General features: G+C 46.8%; 1 protein-coding gene across 1 annotated transcript in view; it reads left to right on the forward strand.

Annotated features, from left to right (window-relative positions):
• nfam1 (NFAT activating protein with ITAM motif 1) overlaps nt 1–20,643 on the forward strand; it is a 63,859-nt gene that overhangs the window by 4,465 nt on the left and 38,751 nt on the right. Inside the window, exon 2 of the mRNA XM_070862304.1 lies at nt 8,518–8,847. Within this exon, the coding sequence (XP_070718405.1) occupies nt 8,518–8,847 (330 nt within the window). The remainder of the gene's footprint in view (nt 1–8,517; nt 8,848–20,643) is intronic.

Consider the following 20,643-nt stretch of genomic DNA (forward strand, 5'->3'; position numbering starts at 1 on the left):
ACCTATGCAGGGAGGCAGAGGGAAATATAATGGAGGCAGAAGCAAAAGATAGAAAGGAGAATAGTAAAAGTGGAGGGCAGAGAAACCCAAGGAAAAAAACAAAAGGAGCCACATTACAGCAAAATTCTAAAGGGGCAAAGTGTGTTAAAAATACAAGCCTGAAGGTTCTATGCCTCAATGCGAGGAGAATTTGGAATAAGGTGGACGAATTAACTGCGCAGACAGCAGTTAACGGATATGATGTAATTGGCATCACGGAGACATGGCTCCAGGGTGACCAAGGCTGGGAACTCAACATCCAGGGGTATTCAACATTTAGGAAGGATAGGCAGAGAGGACAAGGAGGTGGGGTGGCGTTGCTGGTTAAAAAGGAAATTAATGCAATCGTAAGGAGGGACATTAGCCTGGATGATGTGGAATTGGTATGGGTGGAACTGCGGAATACCAAGTTGTGTACAGACCACCAAACAGTCATAGTGAGGTTGGGGACAGCATCAAACAAGAAATAAGGGATATGTGCAATAAAGGTACAGCAGTTATCATGGGTGACGTTAATCTACATATTGATTGGGCTAACCAAACTGGTAGCAATGCGGTGGAGGAGGATTTCCTGGAGTGTATCAGGGATGGTTTTCTAGACCAATATGTCGAGGAACCTAACTTGAGACCTGGCCATCCTAGACTGGGTGATGTGTAATGAGAAAGGACTAATTAGCAATCTTGTTGTGCGAGGCCCCTTGGGGAAGACTGACCATAATATGGTAGAATTCTTTATTAAGATAGAGAGTGACACAGTTCATTCGGAAACTAGGGTCCTGAACTTAAGGAAAGGTAACTTCGACGGTATGAGACATGAATTGGCTAGAATTGACTGGCAAAGGATACTTAAAGGGTTGATGGATAAGCAATGGCAAACATTTAAAGATCACATGGATGAACTTCAGCGATTGTACATCCCTATCTGGAGTAAAAAATAAAACAGAGAAGGTGGCTCAATCGTGGCTAACAAGTGCTAAAACCAAGAAAGAGGCATATAAATTGGCTAGAAAAAGCAACAAACCTGAGGACTGGGAGAAATTTAGAATTCAACAGAGGAGGACTAAGGGTTTAATTAAGAGGGGGAAAATAGAGTACGAGAGGAAGCTTGCAGGGAACATAAAAACTGACTGCAAAAGCTTCTATAAATATGTGAAGAGATAAAGATTAGTGAAGACAAACGTAGGTCCCTTGAAGTCGGATTCTGGTGAATTTATAATGGGGAACAAAGAAATGGCTGACCAATTGAACAAATACTTTGGTTCTGTCTTCACGAGGGAAGACACAAATAACCTTCCGAATGTACTAGGGGACAGTGGGTCTAGTGAGAAGGAGGAACTGAAGGATATCCTTATTAGGTGGAAAATTGTGTTAGGGAAATTGATGGGATTAAAGGCCGATAAATTCTCGGGTCTGATAGTCTGCATCCCAGAGTACTCAAGGAAGTAGCCCCTAGAAATAGTGGATGCATTGGTGATCATTTTCCAACAGTCTATCGACTCTGGATCAGTTCCTATGGACTGGAGGGTAGCTAATGTAACAATACTTTTTAAAAAGGGAGGGAGGCGAGACAACGGGTAATTATAGACCGGTTAGCCTGACATCAGTAGTGGGGAAAATGTTGGAATCAATCAGTAAGGATGAAATAGCAGCCCATTTGGAAAGCAGTGACAGGATCAGTCCAAGTCAGCATGGATTTATGAAAGGGAACTCATGCTTGATAAATCTTCTGGAATTTTTTGAGTATGTAACTAGCAGAGTGGACAAGGGAGAACCAGTGGATGTGGTGTATTTGGACTTTCAAAAGGTTTTTGACAAGGTCCTACACAAGAGATTGGTGTGCAAAATCAAAGCGCATGATATTGGGGGTAATGTACTGACGTGGATAGGGAACTGGTTGGCAGACAGGAAGCAGAGAGTCGGGATAAACGGGTCCTTTTCAGAATGGCAGGCAGTGACTAGTGGAGTGCCGCAGGGCTCAGTGCTGGGACCCCAGCTCTTTACAATATACATTAACGATTTAGATGAAGGAATTGAGTGTAGTATCTCCAAGTTTGCAGATGACACTAAGCTGGGTGCACTAAGCTGGGTGGCGGTGTGAGCTGTGAGGAAGATGCTAAGAGGCTACAGGGTGACTTGGACAGGTTAGGTGAGTGGGCAAATGCATGGCAGATGTAGTATAATGTGGATAAATGTGAGGTTATCCACTTTGGTGGCAAAAAAAGGAAGGCAGAATATTATCTGAATGGCGGCAGATTAGGAAAAGGGGAGATGCAACGAGACCTGGGTGTCATGGTTCATCAGTCATTGAAAGTTGGCATGCAGGTACAGCAGACGGTGAAGAAGGCAAATGGTATGTTGGCCTTCATAGCTAGGGGATTTGAGTATAGCAGCAGGGAGGTCTTACTGTAGTTGTACAGGGCCTTAGTGAGGCCTCACCTGGAATATTGTGTTCAGTTTTGGTCTCCTAATCTGAGGAAGGACGTTCTTGCTATTGAGTGCAGCGAAGATTCAGCAGACTGATTTCAGGGATGGCTGGACTGTCATATGAAGAGAGACTGGATTAACTGGGCCTTTACTCACTGGAGTTTAGAAGGATGAGAGGGGATCTCATAGAAGCATATAAGATTCTGACAGGACTGGACAGGTTAGATGGCAGGCAAGAGGGATAGAGTATAAAAGCAGAGAAGTCCTGCTACAATTGTACAGGGTATTGGTGATGCCACAGCTGGAGTACTGCGCACAGTTTTGGTTTCCGTATTTAAGGAGGGATATACTTGCATTGGAGGTTGTTCAGAGAAAGTTCACTAGGTTGATTCCGGAGCTGAGGGGGTTGACTAATGAAGATAGGTTGAGTAGGTTGGGCCTCTACTCATTGGAGTTCAGAAGAATGAGAGATGATCTTATCGAAACATATAAGATAATGAGGGGGCTCATCAAGGTGGATGCAGAAAGGATATTTCCACTCATAGGGAAAACTAAAACTAGGGGACATAGTCTCAGAATAAGGGGCCGTCCATTTAAGATGAGGAGGAATTTCTTCTCTCAGAGGGTTGTAAATCTGTGGAATTCTCTGCCCCAGAGAGTGTGGAGACTGGGTCATTGAATATATTTAAGGCGGAGATGGACAGATTTTTGAGCGATAAGGGAATAAAGGGTTATGGGAAGCGGGCAGGTAAGTGGAGCTGATTAAATTATTAAATAGTGGAGCAGGCTCAAGGGGTCAAATGGCCTACTCCTGCTCCTATTTCTTATGTTCTTATTTTTATGTTCTACTGCCCTGGGAGAGTTTGAAGGGACAGTGTAGAGGGAGCTTTACTCTGTATCTAACCCCCTGTACCTGCCCTGGGAGTGTTTGACGGGACAGTGTAGAGGGAGCTTTACTCTGTATCTAACCCCCTGTACCTGCCCTGGGAGTGTTTGATGGGACAGTGTAGAGGGAGCTTTACTCTGTATCTAACCCTGTGCTGTACCTGCCCTGGGAGTGTATGACGGGACAGTGTAGAGGGAGCGTTACTCTGTAACTAACCCATGCTGCTTATTCCTAGCTGCATTACTGTGGGCTCAATTTTGTCCAAGCCTGTTTTCTGGTGTATTACCAGAGTTATGCCCATTTTTCTAGGCCAGAAATGCGGCAGAAATATTTTGCCAAAGTTTCCCCGATGTATAATTCTAATTTGGCGCCGTGCAGCGTGTCCAGTCACCACGGGGGAGGGTGGAGCCTGCTGTCTGCGCCGAAAACACGATGCTGCACCTTCTGCGCATGAGCGACCAAAAAATGTCGTTTTTGACGTTATATCAATGGACGCGCATGCGCAGTACAGCTCCAGGTTGGCAATTGGCCATTTTGAAAGAGCCAGTTGTGTGAGAAGGAGTGCTGTGTGAGAGCATTGGAAAAATCAGAACTGCAGCAATACAAGATGCAACGCGGTGCAAGGACCAAGAATTTCTTATAGGATGAAGTGGAGGCACTAGTTACTGTGATTGAGGCCAGATGGCAGGAGCTGGACACCAGCAGAGGTCACATAGAAGATTACTGTGCAATGGTGACCACCATGAGATCTGGAGGCCAGTGTAAAAAGTGGCAGGACCTTGGTCAATGAGTTAGTGTAAGTAATATTTTCATTTATTCAATGGGATTGCAATTGTAAATGTGACCAGCTGTATATGTCCCACCCAGTAGAAAGACACCCTCTCTAAAAAGTTGCATTTTCATCTTTGCAGAGGAAGGTGGCACATAATAAAAGGGAAAGAACTCGAACAGGAGGAGGCCCGGCAAATCTGCAGCAACTGGCACCCTTGGAAGAGAGGGTCGCTGCTTTGATGGGTCCTGGCTGGAGAAAAGCAACCACCACTGCACAAGCTGGGCCCACACTCGAGGGAGAGGGTAAGTTCTGCAAATTCCACGGTCTGGCTTTGCTAAATGTTAAGTACTGTGTGGGCTAGCCATGCTTCGGTTCATGGGGCTGTCTCCATCAGCTACACTTCGGTTGGTGCAATGTGCTATCATTCACCGTCCTTCAAATCAGCCTGCTGCCTGCGCTGTGTGAGCCTACTCATGCCACCCACCCTGCCCCCTCCTCTGCTGCCAATCATTTGTCTGTTCTGTTATATAGTGCAGAACTTGAGGCCAACCCTGATGATACAGAAGAAGATTCAGACGAGGATGAGCATGAAGAGGAGAACATCTTCCAATCCCACCTTCCAGACCAAGAGTGAAGGGGGGTGAAGATGGATGAAACCATCACTGACTTTGGTGGAGGTGTAGGTGCCACCCATTGAGGTGCCAGCCCCTTCCGTGATTAGTGCTTTGAGTGTTGGTGGAACATTCCATAGTTTCCTAACGTCCGAGGCTGCGGGTTCCAGTGATGGGGTGCAGCGAGGCACACCCAGGGCCCCACCTTCCGAGGCTGCGGGTCCCAGTGATGGGTGCAGCGAGGCACACTCTGGGCCCCACCTTCCGAGGCTGCGGGTTCCAGTGGTGGAGTGCGAGCCACACCCGTGGGGAAGCGGGGAAGGAGGTGCAGGATGTGGTTGAGATGATGGCAATGAGTGGGGAGAGTGCTGACCTTACCCGATCACTCCTAGACACCATCAGTAAGGTGCGTGATGAGGTAACGGGACTGTCGGGAGAAGTAACAGCAATCTCACGAGAACTGGGAACGATGTCCGGGAACATGAGTGAGGGAATATCTCAGTCAGCTGAAACCATGTCAGTGACCATGAGGGAGGGAATGTCAGAGGTAATTGAGACAGTTTTGCTCAACATGAGGGAGGAAATGTTGCAGGTCATTGAGACGCTGTCAGGGTGCATGAGGGACGACATGTTGGAGCTAGCTACTGCAATAAGGGAATACGCTCAGACCCCGCGCTCACTGACAGAATCAACTTCAACTCCCACTCCAGTCCCCACACCAGCCTCTGAAGAACCCCAAGCCAGGCCCTCCACATTGTTGCCTGGGCCACCCCTCCACCCTCCAACAGATGCGCACTACCCACGATCTTAGAAAGAATAAGCTTGGTACTAAGCCCAGAAACACTGCGCCATCGCCTGTGGGCAGGGGTGGTGGAGTCACCAAGAATAAGCGTGGTGGGCGGTCTTAGAATAAGTTGGAGGAGAGCTGGGTGCAGCCTTTCTTTGCTGCTGCTGTTGTTGTTATTATTGTTACTGTTGTAACTGTTGTTCTCAAATTAAAAGATTTTTGTAAGTTATGTAAATTTGCAAATTTTAAAGTTAGTAAGTGATCGTAAAGTTTTTAAATGATCTTAGAGTTTGTAAATGATCGTAATTGAAAACTTTAAAGTTTGATACAAGAATAATTTTATTAAAGTTATGTTAAGTACAAAGAACTGTTTGTTAAACTTTTGAATAAAATATACTTTACATTAAATCAGAATCATTTCCATTATTTGTTCGATTATTAACACAACTTTTGAAGAAACATGAATCAATTCCATCATTTGTTCCATTAACACAACACAACACATTACGGAACAGCTCCAAACAGTAAACATGGTCCATGTGGAATAGTTGTCACTGAGCCCTCAGGCAGCAGTAAAGCTTTCACGGATGAGCACAAGGCTCGAGCAATTGTTAAAGGGCCACAATGGCCCGCCTTCCTCTGCCGTCGTGTTCCGGGTTCAGGTACTTGCATGGCTTCCTCATCCTCATCTACCGCCTCGGCATCTGTATCTTCGTCATCATTATCATCAGCCACTCTCACCTCATGTGGGTCTTCTCCTACCAGGTGCTGCTGGTAGGTTATGCTGGCTAAGTTATGCAGCATGCAGCACACAACAGGGGACTGACCGACAATCTCAGGGGAGTATTACAAGTAGCCTCCGGAATGGTCTAGGCATCGGAAGCGCTGTTTCAAGATGCCAGTGGTCCTCTCTATGATGCTGCGCATTGCAATGTGCGACATGTTGTATTCCCGGTCAGCTTCCGTCCGGGTTACGCGTAGGGGCGTCATGAGTCAGGTGACGAGGCCGTACCCTTTGTCTCCCAGTAGCCAGCTCTGCCCTTTTGGCTGCTGCTGCTGATAGATGCATCATGGGTGCTCCCAGGATACCTTGCATCGACTGACATGATGCGATGCATGTTGTCACACACGTGCTGCACATTAATGGAGTGGAAGACTTTTCTATTCCTGTACATCTCGGAATCCTCCAAAGGTGCTCACAAGGCGATGTGGGTACAATCAATGCAGCCTTGTACCTCTGGGAAGCCAGCAATCCTGGAGAAGCCCACAGCCCCGTCACGCATTTCTTGGGTGATGGGGAACTTTATGTAGTCATTCCTCTGGGCATATATTGCAGCTGTCACCTGCCAAATGCAGTCACGTGTTGCATGTTGAGAGATGGCGCACACATCCCCAGTTGTAGCTTGGAACGATCCAGATGCATAGAATGAAAGTGCAGCTGTAACTTTCACATCAACTGACAAAGCAGTCCTCCTGATGCTTCGAAGTTGCAGGTCTGCTTTGACCAACTCTCAGATCTCAGTTACAACTTCTTGGCGGAAACACAGCCTTCTGACACAGTCTGCATCACTCAGGTGCAGGTACGAACGCCTGTCTCGATATACCCGAGGTGGGTAAGGCCTCCTGCCCAGCACCCTACGGGAGTTCTGTGAGGAAAATTCCAAGCATGTGATTGCGTTTGAGATTGGCAAAGCTGACCTCTAAAGTTTAACCCTGTCAATGGGATATTCCTTACTTCAGACTGTAAGATGGTCTGTAAATTACAACAACAATAACATTTTAATTTATATGGCATCTTTAATGTAGTGAAAAGGTCCAAGATGCTTCACAGCAGTGTTACAAGACAAATCAGATAAATTTGACACCGAGTCACATAAGAAGGAATTACGGCAAGTGACCAAAAGCTTGGTCGAAGAGATAGGTTTTGAGGAGCGCCTTAAAGGAGGCAAGAGAGGTAGGGAGACGGACAGGTTTCAGGAGGGAGTTCCAGAATTCAGGTTCCTCATGCGATGGCGTTGAATCAATTGTTTCCTACGTAGCACCATGATGCAGAAGGCTCACTCAAGGTGTGGCATTGTCAGTGTTGCTCCCAGAGTAACATTTTACCTTTGCAAGAAGCTCAAAACGGCAGGAAGGCAGGCCGGTTCTTTGTTCTCTTTCCCCAAGGCCTGTATGGATGGAGCACACCCAGGTCTTGCGACTTCTCCTCCCCCTCTCCCCACCCGCCACCCCGCCCCACCCCCAAACTCATTGCAGTCTTGTGCCTAGTGCAGCAGCCTTACGATCAGCACCTCCCTCCCCGGGTTTGTTTTCCAGCCGAGCCCCTGTGACAACCGACCCCCCGCCCTCCAGCCCAGGTGGTGGCAAGTGGGGAAACAAAAAATGAAAACTTCAGTAATCCAGGAAACTTCCGTGTACTCCGTTGAAAGGTTAAAAAAAAAAGGTTGAACTTTATTATAGATATTTCCCTCCAAAAACTTGGATGAGAAACAATGGCGTCTCTCAGCATCGATTTCTCGACGCGCGCTGCTTTCTGTTAATGCGCCAAAATGTTTTTCGGGAGTAGCCAGGTCTGCCGACCGAGGATAAAACATTTTGGGCAAACCGCGGAAGATGTTGAAATCTGGCGCAGACATGGGAACGTCAAAAAAAAACGAATTTAGAAAAATCGTAACTGAAGCAGTTACATCGGCACAGATTCCGGGGGGAACTTTGAATTAAATAATTACGCCAGAAAAAAATGGCGCAAATGACCCGGGAAAATCAAGCCCTGTCTCCCACAGCTGCCATCCTTTTCCCTCTCGCAGCAGGACCATCGGGCTGAAAGGGGTCTGGCGAGGGATTCTGAGACTGGACACAATCATGTGACACAGGACCCTTCCTGCCAGCTGCCATATCAGCCCATGTCAGCCTGAGCCGGGGTGAAAGTTGAAAGGGCAAAGGTTCTGGGTCTTGTTCCGTGAGGAGGGAACTAACTGCCTGTGTGTGCTTGTTATAGGGCAGGGAAAACTGGATTGTCACATCAGTCAGACAGAAACGATCATCGTCGCAGTGGTGAACGAAATCGTGACGTTTCCGTGCCAATATAGATGCCACACGCCGACCAGCACGGCAACTTCACCAGCACCGCCCGTCCCCTACACCGTCAAGCTGCTGAAGGGCACGCAGCAAATTATTGAAACTTATAGCGGGAGCAGCGCTGAGCCCAACTTCGCCAAGGGATGGGAGCTGATAGTGCAGGGAACAGATCAGAGCGGCATGTATTACTGCCACGGAGAGGCTCAATCCATCCGCAGCGAAGGCAAAGGAACATTCCTGCAAGTGCGGGGTAGGTTCGGCAACCATTGCCAGAGTAAGAACCAGAAGTCCTGTTACACCCACTCTTGTAAACCCACTCCCGTTATATCCAACTCCCGTAACACCCACTCCGTTATATCCCACTCCCATAACACCCACTCCCGTTATATCCAACTCCCGTAACACCCACTCCGTTATATCCCACTCCCATAACACCCACTCCCGTTATATCCAACTCCCATAACACTCACTCCCGTTATATCCAACTCCCGTAAACCCACTCCCGTTATATCCAACTCCCGTAACACCCACTCCGTTATATCCCACTCCCATAACACTCACTCCCGTTATATCCAACTCCCGTTACACCCACTCCGTTATATCCCACTCCCGTTACACCCACTCCCATAAACTCACTCCCGTTATATCCAACTCCCGTAACACTCACTCCCGTTACACCCATTCCCGTAAACCCACTCCGTTATATCCCACTCCCGTTACACCCACTCCCGTTATATCCCACTCCCGTTACACCCACTCTCCGTTACACCCACTCCCGTTACACCCACTCCCATTATATCCAACTCCCGTTACACCCACTCAGTTATATCCCACTCCCGTTACACCCACTCCCGTAAACTCACTCCCGTTATATCCAACTCCCGTAACACCCACTCCCGTTATATCCCACTCCCGTTACACCCACTCCCGTTACACCCACTCCGTTATATCCCACTCCCGTTACACCCACTCCCGTAAACTCACTCCCGTTATATCCAACTCCTGTTACACCCACTCCGTTACACCCACTCCCGTTACACACACTCCCGTAAACTCACTCCCGTTACACCCACTCCCATAACACCCACTCCCGTTATATCCCACTCCCATAACACCCACTCCCGTTATATCCAACTCCCGTTACACCCACTCCCGTTACACCCACTCCCGTAAACCCACTCCCGTTATATCCAACTCCCGTAACACCCACTCCCGTTATATCCCACTCCCATAACACCCACTCCCGTTATATCCCACTCCCGTTACACCCACTCCCGTAAACTCACTCCCGTTACACCCACTCCCATAACACCCACTCCCGTTACACCCATTCCCGTAAGCCCACTCCGTTATATCCCACTCCCGTTACACCCACTCCCGTTATATCCCACTCCCGTTACACCCACTCCCGTTATATCCCACTCCCGTTACACCCACTCCGTTATATCCCACTCCCATTACACCCACTCCCGTTATATCCAACTCCCGTTACACCCACTCCGTTATATCCCACTCCCGTTACACTCTCCGTTACACCCACTCCCGTTACACCCACTCCCGTTATATCCCACTCCCATTATATCCCACTCCCATTACACTCACTCATGTTACACTCACTCCAGTTACACTCACTCCTGTTACACTCACTCTCGTTATACTCCATTCCCTGAAATACCCTAATCCCTGTTGAACAGAACCACAAACCTCACCTACAGTCTCACACACACACAGAACCACACACACACTCAGTCTTGCACACACTTTCAGAGTGACACATAAGTTCTTTCTCAGACACACACATTCCTTATTGTAATACAGTGTTCAATAATCTCGTGCTGCCCTGAGTGCTGTCCTGACGGTACATAGGAACAGGAGTTGGCCATTGAGCCCCTCAAGCCTGTTCTGCCTTCCAATGGGTCCATGGCTGAACTGCAACCCAGCTCCATTTGCCTGCTTTTGCCCCATATCTGCTCCTCATCCTGCCCCCTTCAGATAGTCTCCTGCTCCAAGTTGCCATGGTCCGTTTTCTGTCTGTCCCTCCGACAGTCTTTATCCTTAACCTCACAGGTAGCAAATACATGGTACCCGTTGGATAGCATCGGTTTCTGTGCCTCCTCATTCCCTTTCTTACCTGGGTTCCCCTAACCCTGCACACTATCAGTCACGCCAACCCCATTCTGAAGCTGCACCTCACAATGAGGTGTGACCGAGGTCCGGAGCAAACCACCAGAAAGGGCTTCTCCCTCCCTTACGTGTCCGAGTGTCTCCAACTCGCTCCAGCTCAATCATTCTGAGCCGGAGCGATTCGAGACGGAGACATCTCCTGCAGACATGTTCACTCGGGACCGTTTCGCTGTCCACAAACTCCCACATACTGCAGTCCAGTCACACAACCTGCTCTACCATGACTTACTCTAACTTTGTTTTATTTATTTATTTAATTAAAGTCTTTATTCAAATGATTTTTTTATAGTTATATTAATTAGTTTATCGAGTTAAGTTAGTGTGTTATATTAACGACTTGGAGGAAGGGACTGAGTGTAACGTGGCCAAGTTTACCGACGATACAAAGATGGGAGGAAAAGCAATGTGTGAGGAGGACACACAATATCTGCAAAAGGACATAGACAGGCTAAGTGAGTGGGCAAAAATTTGGCAGATGGAGTATAATGTTGGAAAGTGCTTTGGCAGAAAAAAATCAAAGAGCAAGTTATTATTTAAACGGAGAAAGATTGCAAAGTGCCACAGTACAGCGGGACCTGGGGGTACTTGTGCAAGAAACTCAAAAGGTTAGTATGCAGGTACAGCAAGTGATCAGGAAGGCCAATGGAATCTTGGCCTTTATTGCAAAGGGGATGGAGTATAAAAGCGGGGAAGGCTTGCTACAGTTATACAGGGTATTGGTGAGGCCATACCTGGAATACTGCGTGCAGTTTTGGTTTCCCTATTTACGAAAGGATATACTTGCTTTGAAGGCAGTTCAGCGAAGGTTCACTAGGTTGATTCCGGAGATGAAGGGGTTGACTTATGAGGAAAGGTTGAGTAGGCTGAGTAACTTTTAGAAGCATACGCAACAGGTTGTAGTTTAACTGACTCATTAGCTTGTTGGAGCACGCGACCAACTCCATATGACGAAGCATCACAGGCCAATACTAGCTGCTTGCATGAATCATAATGTACCAGCAGCTTGTTAGAGCAAAGCAGATTAGTAGCTTTCTCAAAAGCTCTATCTTGAGACGCACCCCAAACCCAGTTGTCGCCTTTTCTTTGCAGCATGTGCAGTGTCTCTAATAAAGTGCTCAATCTAGGTAGGAAATTACCGGTTGAGTAGATCAAGGAGGAACGAACGCAGCTCCATCACATTCTAAGGCTTGGGTGCATTTTTGATGGTCTTGGTTTTCGAGTCCATAGGCCTGATGTCGTCAGCAGCAATTTTCCTCCCCAGGAATTCGACTTCCGGTGCCATGAAGACGCACTTCGAACGTTTCAGTCTGAGTCCCACTTTGTCCAGACGATGTAGAACCTCTTCCAGGTTGTTCAGATGCTCGGCGGTGTCACGACCTGTGACCAGGATGTCATCTTGGAATACGACGGTTCTGGGAATGGACTTCAGTAGACTCTCCATGTTCCTCTGAAATATGGCTGCAGCCGAGTGAATTCCGAAAAGACACCTCTCGTATAAACAGTCCTTTATGAGTGTTGATGCATGTAAGTTTCTTTGGCATCTCGACAAGCTCCTGTGTCATGTAGGCCAACGTCAGATCCAGTTTAGTGAACGACTTCCCCTGGCTAGCATTGCAAACAGGTCATCAGTCTTCGGTAACGGGTATTGATCCTGTTTTGAAACTCGGTTGATCGTAACCTTGTAGTCTCCACAAATCCTGACAGTGCCATCACTCTTCATCACAGGAACAATGGGCCTGGCCCATTCGTTAAATTCGACTGGTGGTATGATCCCTTCACGCTGGAGTCTGTCCAGTTCGATTTCGACCTTCTCCCTCCTCATGTACGAAACCGCTCGAGCTTTATATGGACGGGTCTTGCATCCGAGTCCACGTGGATCTGCACCTTGACTCCTGTGAAATTGCCGATGCCTGGTTCAAACAGCGAGGGGAACTTGCTCAGCACTTGAGCACATGGAGTATCATCTTCCGACAACAACGCTTTGATATCGTTCCAATTCCATTTGATTTTTTTCTAGACAATTCCTGCCGAACAGCGTTGGACCATTGCCTGGAACAATCCATAACGATAAATCATGAACCTTGACTACTGCACTGCCAATCACCGTTATGAGTTCTTTAGTGTACGTACGCAACTTGGCATAGACTGGACTCAGCTTAGGCCTCACAGCCTTAGTATCCCACAGCTTGTCGAATGTTCTCTGGCTCGTTATTGATTGACTCGCACCTGTGTCCAATTCCATCAGTACCGGCACACCGTTAAGTTGCACATTAATCATTATCGGTTGGCTCTTTGTTAGGAATGAATACAGTCCATACACTTTCTCCTCTGGTATCTCGGATTGCATATCCGGATCTGCACTATACTGGTCATCATCCTCCACGTGGTGTGTTGCAGCACGCTTGCTCAGTTGCGGACACATGCGCTGGAGATGCCCCACTTTCGAACAGCCTTTACAAATATACTGTTTAAACCGACACTGATGAGGCTGATGATTGCCCCCACAACACCAACACGGTGAAATCGGATTCATTCCCGTTGGCGGACTTTGAGCAGCCACAGGTTTCGCATATGCGGTCGAGTAGACCCTGCCATATGCAGCTCTGCCAAACATCGATACAATCTTGTTTACAGTACTTGCCGAGTTCCTATTTTCTGATAATATCTGCTTTAAGTGTTTGTCCGTCATCATTGTGCCTGGGCAATCGTGATGGCCTTGCTCAAATCCAACGTTTCCGCCGCCAGTAGATTACGCAGGATCACCTCGTGGTTGAGGCCGATTACAAAGAAGTCCTGTAGCATGTCTCCCAACATGTTTTCGAACTTATACAGTCCAGCTAGACGTCTTAGGTCAGCAACGAATTCCAACACATCCTGGCCCTCAGTATGAACGTGCTTGTAGAATCGATATCGTGAGATGATGATGCCTTCTTCTGGTTTGAGATGGTCACGTACCAGAGCACACAATTCCTCATAGTCCTAGACCATTGGACTTGCAGGCGAGAGAAGATTCTTTATGAGTCCATAGATTTTCGGACCGAAAATTGTGAGGAAGACCGCCCTGCGCCTAACTGCGTCAGTGGGTTCCTCCATTTTGTTTGCCACGAAGTACTGGTCCAGGCGAGCTACAAAATCTGTCCAGTACTCTCCCTCCATGAATCTCTCCAGAATTCCAATTGTGCTCATTTTTGCATGCGAAGGTTCTTAAGTCACCTCGTCGCCAAATGTTATGTATGTAATAACTCTATAGACTGAATTCTGTAAACTAACACAGGTACAAACCTGGCTCTGCTTTATTAGGGCCCAAAGTGATTACATTACATGATGGCTTGCCTTTTATACCTGGGCTGCACACATGTGTATACAGCCCAATGACCTCCAACATTCGCGCCACCTGGTGGCTAGTAACCCCAAGCATTATCATGGGCGATTTCAATCTACATATTGACTGGGCTAACCAAACTGGTAGCAATGCGGTGGAGGAGGATTTTTTGGAGTGTATTAGGGATGGTTTTATCAAGGAACCAACTAGAGGACTGGCCATCCTAGACTGGGTGATGTGTAATTAGAAAGGACTAATGAACAATCTTGTTGTGCGAGGCCCCTTAGGGAAGAGTGACCATAATATGGTAGAATTCTTTATTAAGATGGAGAGTGACACAGTTAATTCAGAGACTAGGGTTCTGAACTTGGGTAAAGATAACTTGGATGGTATGAGACGTGAATTGGCTAGGATAGACAGGCGAGTGATACTTAAAGGTTTGACAGTGGATAGGCAATGGCAAACATTTAAAGATCACATGGATGAACTTCAACAATTGTACATCCCTGTCTGGAGTAAAAATAAAACGAGGAAGGTGGCTCAATCGTGGCTAACAAGGGAAATTAAGGATAGTGTTAAATCCAAGAGGCATATAAATTGGCCTGAGGACTGGGAGAATTTTGTAATACAGCAGAGGAGGATAAGGGGTTTAATTAGGAGGGGGGAAATAGAGTATGAGAGGAAGCTTGCTTAGAACATAAAAACTGACTGCAAAAGCTTCTATAGATACATGAAGAGAAAAAGATTAGTGAAAACAAATGTAGGCCCCTTGCAGTCAGATTCAGGTGAATTTATAATCGGGAACAAAGAAATGGCGGACTAGTTAAACAAATACTTTGGTTCTGTTTTCACGAAGGAAGATACAAATAACCTTCCGGAAATACTAGGGGACCGAGGGTCTAGTGAGAAGGAGGAACTGAAGGATATCCTTATAAAGTGGAAAATTGTGTTAGGGAAATTGATGGGATTGAAGCCCGATAAATCCCCGGGGCCTGATAGTCTGCATCCCAGAGTACTTAAGGAAGTGGCCATAGAAATAGTGGATGCATTGGTGATCATTTTCCAACAGTTTATCGACTCTGGATCAGTTCCTATGGACTGGAGGGTAGCTAATGTAACACCACTGTTTAAAAAAGGAGGGAGAGAGAAAACGAGTAATTATAGACCGGTTCGCCTGACATCAGTAGTGGGGAAAATGTTGGAATCAATTATTAAAGATGAAATAGCAGCGCATTTGGAAAGCAGTGACAGGATCGGTCCAAGTCAGCATGGATTTATGAAAGGGAAATCATGCTCGACAAATCTTCTGGAATTTTTTGAGGATGTAACTAGTAGAGTGGACAAGGGAGAACCAGTGGATGTGGTGTATTTGGACTTTCAAAAGGCTTTTGACAAGGTCCCATACAAGAGATTGGTATGCAAAATCAAAGCACATGGTATTGGAGGTAATGTACTGATGTGGATAGAGAACTGGTTGGCAGACAGGAAGCAGAGAGTAGAGATAAATGGGTCCTTTTCAGAATGGCAGGCAGTGACTAGTGGGGTGCCGCAGGGCTCAGTGCTGGGAACCCAGCTCTTTACAATATACATTAATGATTTAGATGAAGGAATTGAGTGTAATATCTCCAAGTTTGCAGATGACACTAAACTGGGTGGCAGTGTGAGCTGTGAGGAGGACACTAAGAGGCTGCAGGGTGACTTGGACAGGTTAGGTGAGTGGGCAAATGCATGGCAGCTGCAGTGTAATATGGATAAATGTGAGGTTATCCACTTTGGGGGCAGAAACAGGAAGGCAGAATATTATCTGAATGGCGGCAGATTAGGAAAGGGGGAGTTGCAACGAGACCTGGGTGTCATGGTTCATCAGTCATTGAAAGTTGGCATGCAGGTACAGCAGGCGGTGAAGAAGGCAAATGATATGTTGGCCTTCATAGCGAGAGGATTTGAGTATAGGAGCAGGGAGGTCTTACTGCAGTTGTACAGGGCCTTGGTGAGGCCTCACCTGGAATATTGTGTTCAGCTTTGGTCTCCTAATCTGAGGAAAGACGTTCTTGCTATTGAGGGAGTGCAGTGAAGGTTCACCAGACTGATTCCCGGGATGGCAGGACTGACATATGAGGAGTGACTGGATCGGCTGGGCCTTTATTCACTGGAGTTTAGAAGGATGAGAGGGGATCTCATAGAAACATATAAAATTCTGATGGGACTGGACAGGTTAGATGCAGGAAGAATGTTCCCGATGATGGGGAAGTACAGAACCAGGGGACACAGTCTAAGGATAAGGGGCAGGCCATTTAGGACTGAGATGAGGAGAAACTTCTTCACTCAGAGAGTTGTTAACCTGTGGAATTCCCTGCCGCAGAGAGTCATTGATGCCAGTTCATTGGATATATTCAAGAGGGAGTTAGATATGGTTCTTAAGGCTAAAGGGATCAAGGGGTATGGAGAGAAAGCAGGAAAGGGGTAATGAGGGAATGATCAGCCATGATCTTATTGAATGGTGGTGCAGGCTCGAAGGGCCGAATGGCCTACTCCTGCACCTATTTTCTATGCATGCATGACATTATTGAAACGTATACGATACTGAGGGGGCTTGACAGGGTAGATGCAGAGAGGATGTTTCCCCTCAGGGGCTTAGTTTCCGAATAAGGGGTCAGCCATTTAAAACAGAAAAGGGCCATGAATCTTTGGAATTCTCTGCCCCAGAGAGCTGTGGAGGCTGGGTCATTGAATATATTTAAGGTGGAGATAGACCAATTGTTGAAAGATAAGGGAGTGAAGGGCTATGGTGAACATAATAAGAACACAAGAAATAGGAGCAGGAGTCGGCCATACAGCCCTTCGAGCCTGGTCTCCCATTCAATAAGATCATGGCTGATCTGATCGTGGACTCAGCTCCACTTTCCTGCCCTCTCCCCTTAACCCTTTAATACCTTATTGTTCAAAAATATGTCTCTCTCCACCTTAAATATATTCAATGATCCAGCCTCCACAGCTCTCTGGGGCAGAGAATTCCACAGATTTATAACCCTCAGAGAGAAGAAATTCCTCCTCATCTCAGTTCAAAATGGGCAACCCCTTATCCTTAAACTACGCCCCCAGTTCTAGATTCCCCCATGAGTGGAAATATCCTCTCTGCATCTACCTTGTCGAGCCCCCTCAGTAGCTTATATGTTTCAATAAGATCACCTCTCATTCTTCTGAACTCCAATGAGTAGAGGCCCAACCTGCTCAACCTATCTTCATAAGTCAACACCTTCATCTCAGGAATCAACCGAGTGAACCTTCTCTGAACAGCCTCCAATGCAAGTATATCCTTCCTTAAATACAGAGACCAAAACTGCACGCAGTACTCCAGGTGTGGCCTCACCAATACCCTGTACAGTTGTAGCAGGACTTCTCTGTTTTTATATTCTATCCCCCTTGCAATAAAGGCCAACATTCCATTGGTCTTCCTGATCACTTGCTGTACCTGCATACTAACTTTTTGTGTTTCATGCACAAGGACCCCCAGGTCTCTCTGTACAGCAGAAATGTGTAATTCTTCTCCATTTAAATTATAATTTACTTTTTTATTATTTCTGCCAAAGTGGATGACCTCAAACTTTCCCACATTATACTCCATCCGTTTCCAAATTTTTTGTGTCCTCCTTCCAACTTGCTATCCCACCCATCTTTGTATCATCAGCAAACTTGGCTACATTACACTTGGTCCCTTCATGCAAATCATTAATATAGATTGTAAATAGTTGAGGCCCCAGCACTGATCCCTGCGGCATCCCACTAGTCACTGTTTTCCAACCTGCAAATGACCCATTTATCCTGATTCTCTGTTTTCTGTTAGTTAGCCAATCCTTGATCCATGTTAATATATTAACCCCAACCCCGTGAACTTTCATCTTGTGCAGTAACCTTTTATGTGGCACCTTATCGAATGCCTTCTGAAATCTAAATACACCACATCCACTGGCTCCTCCTTATCCACACTGCTCGTTACATCCTCAAGAACTCCAGCAAATTTGTCAAACTTGATTTCCTTTTCATAAAACCATGCTGAGGGCAGGGAAGTGGAGTTGAGGCCAAGATCAGCTCAGCCATGATCTTATTGAATGGCAGAGCAGGCTCGAGGGGCCAGATGGCCTACTCCTGCTCCTATTTCTTATGTTCTTATGTTTTTCGGATGAGACGTTAAACCCAGCCTCCATCTGCTCTCTCAAGTGGATGTAAAAGATCCCATGACACTAGTTCAAAGAAGAGCTTGAGAGTTCTCCCCGGTGTCATGGCCAATAGTTATCCCTCAATCAACACAACAAAAAACAGATTATCTGGTCATTATCACATGGCTGTTTGTGGGAGCTTGCTGTGTGAAAATTGGCTGCCGCGTTTCCCACATTACAACAGTGACCACACTCCAAAAAGTACTTCATTGGCTGTAAAACGCTTTGGGATGTCTGGTGGTCGTGAAAGATGCTATATTAATGCAAGTTCCTTGTGAGGAAAGGTTGAGTAGGTTGGGCCTCTACTCATTGGAATTCAGAAGAATGAGAGGTGATCGTATCGAAAAGTATAAGATTATGAGGGGGCTTGACAAGGTGGATGCAGAGAGGATGTTTCCACTGATGGGTGAGACTAGAACTAGAGGGCGTGATCTTAGAATAAGGGGTCACCCATTTAAAACTGAGATGAGGAGACATTTCATCTCTCAGAGGGTTGTAAATCTGTGGAATTCGCTGCCTCAGAGAGCTGTGAAAGCCGGGACATTGAATATATTTAAGACAGAAATAGACAGTTTCTTAAACGATAAGCAGATAAGGGGTTATGGGGAGCGGGCGGGGAAGTGGAGCTGAGTCCATGATCAGATCAGCCATGATCTTATTAAATGGCGGAGCAGGCTCGAGGGGCCATATGGCCGACTCCTGCTCCTATTTCTTATGTTCTTATGCAAGTCTTTCCTTTTTCTTTCCCTCGGTGTTGCCGCCTGGTAAAGGCACTGCCCGACGGAGCAATAAACTGGAGTGTCTTTTAGACTCTAGTTTCAACCTCTGGTTCACTGGCCATCCAGGGCAGTCATCGAGGTGCCAACCGCCATTGGCCGCATGCCCCAGGGCTGCACCCTATCACTGAGCGGTGAGAGCTGTCAGAGTGTGGGTGTCGCAGCCTGCAGTCTCCCCTTGCAGAGAGGCGGAGGTCTGGGGGTGCGGGTAACAGATAACAGGGGCTGTATTTACAGCAGTGAACGGTGAGAGTCTCACTCGCCACTCCTGCTCGAAGGAGGATCTCTCCACTCAGCACTTCCTTATTTTTTTTATATATTGATAGAAAATATTTTTAAATATTGCAAGAAAGCTATATAAATGGGGTGAGCCCGCCCCATTTTACTGCGATTACACAGGGCCCTGGTGAGGCCACACCTGGAGTAGTGTGCACAGTTCTGGTCTCCTTACCTAAGGAAAGATATACTTGCCATAGAGGGAGTGCAACAAAGGTTCACCAGACTGATTCCTGGGTTGGGGGGATTGTCCTATGAGGAGAGATTGAGTAGACTAGGCCTGTATTCTCTGGAGTTTAGAAAACATAGAAACATAGAAACATAGAAAATAGGTGCAGGAGTAGGCCATTCGGCCCTTCGAGCCTGCACCACCATTCAATATGATCATGGCTGATCATGCAACTTCAGTACCCCATCCCTGCTTTCTCTCCATACCCCTTGATCCCTTTAGCCGTAAGGGCCACATCTAACTCCCTTTTGAATATAACTGGTCTCAACAGCTTTCTGTGGTCGAGAATTGCACAGGTTCACCACTCTCTGGGTGAAGAAGTTTCTCCTCATCTCGGTCCTAAATGACTTGCCCCTTATCCTTAGACTGTGACCCCTGGTTCTGGACTTCCCCAGTATCTAAACTGTCCAATCCCGTCAGAATTTTATATGTTTCTATGAGATCCCCTCTCATTCTTTTAAATTCCATTGAATGTAAGCCTAGTCGATCCAGTCTTTCTTCATATGTCAGTCCTGTCATCCCGGGCATCAGTCTGGCGAACCTTCGCTACACTCCCTCAATAGCAAGAATGTCCTTCCTCAGATTAGGGGACCAAAATTGTACACAATATTCAAGGTGTGGCCTCACCAAGGCCCTGTACAACTGTAGTAAGACCTCCCTGCTCCTATACTCAAATCCTGAAGAATGAGAGGTGATCTCATTGAAACATACAAAATACTTACAGGGCTTGACAGGGTAGATGCAGGGAGGATGTTTCCTCTGGCTGAGGAGTATAGAACTAGGGGTCACAGTCTCAGAATAAGGGGTCTGCCATTTAGGACTGAGATGAGGAGAAACTTCTTCACTCAGAGGCTGGTGAATCTCTGAAATTCTCTACCCCAGAGGGCTGTGGGGGTTCAGTCTTTGAGTATATTTAAGACAGAGATCGATAGATTTTTGGATATTAAGGGAATCAAGGGATATAGGGACAGTGCAGGAAAGTGGAGTTGAGGGAGAAGATCAGCCATGATCTTATTGAATGGCAGAGCAGGCTCGAGGGGCC

The sequence above is a fragment of the Pristiophorus japonicus genome, chromosome 19, assembly GCF_044704955.1.
Source record: "Pristiophorus japonicus isolate sPriJap1 chromosome 19, sPriJap1.hap1, whole genome shotgun sequence".
NCBI lineage: Eukaryota > Metazoa > Chordata > Chondrichthyes > Pristiophoridae > Pristiophorus > Pristiophorus japonicus.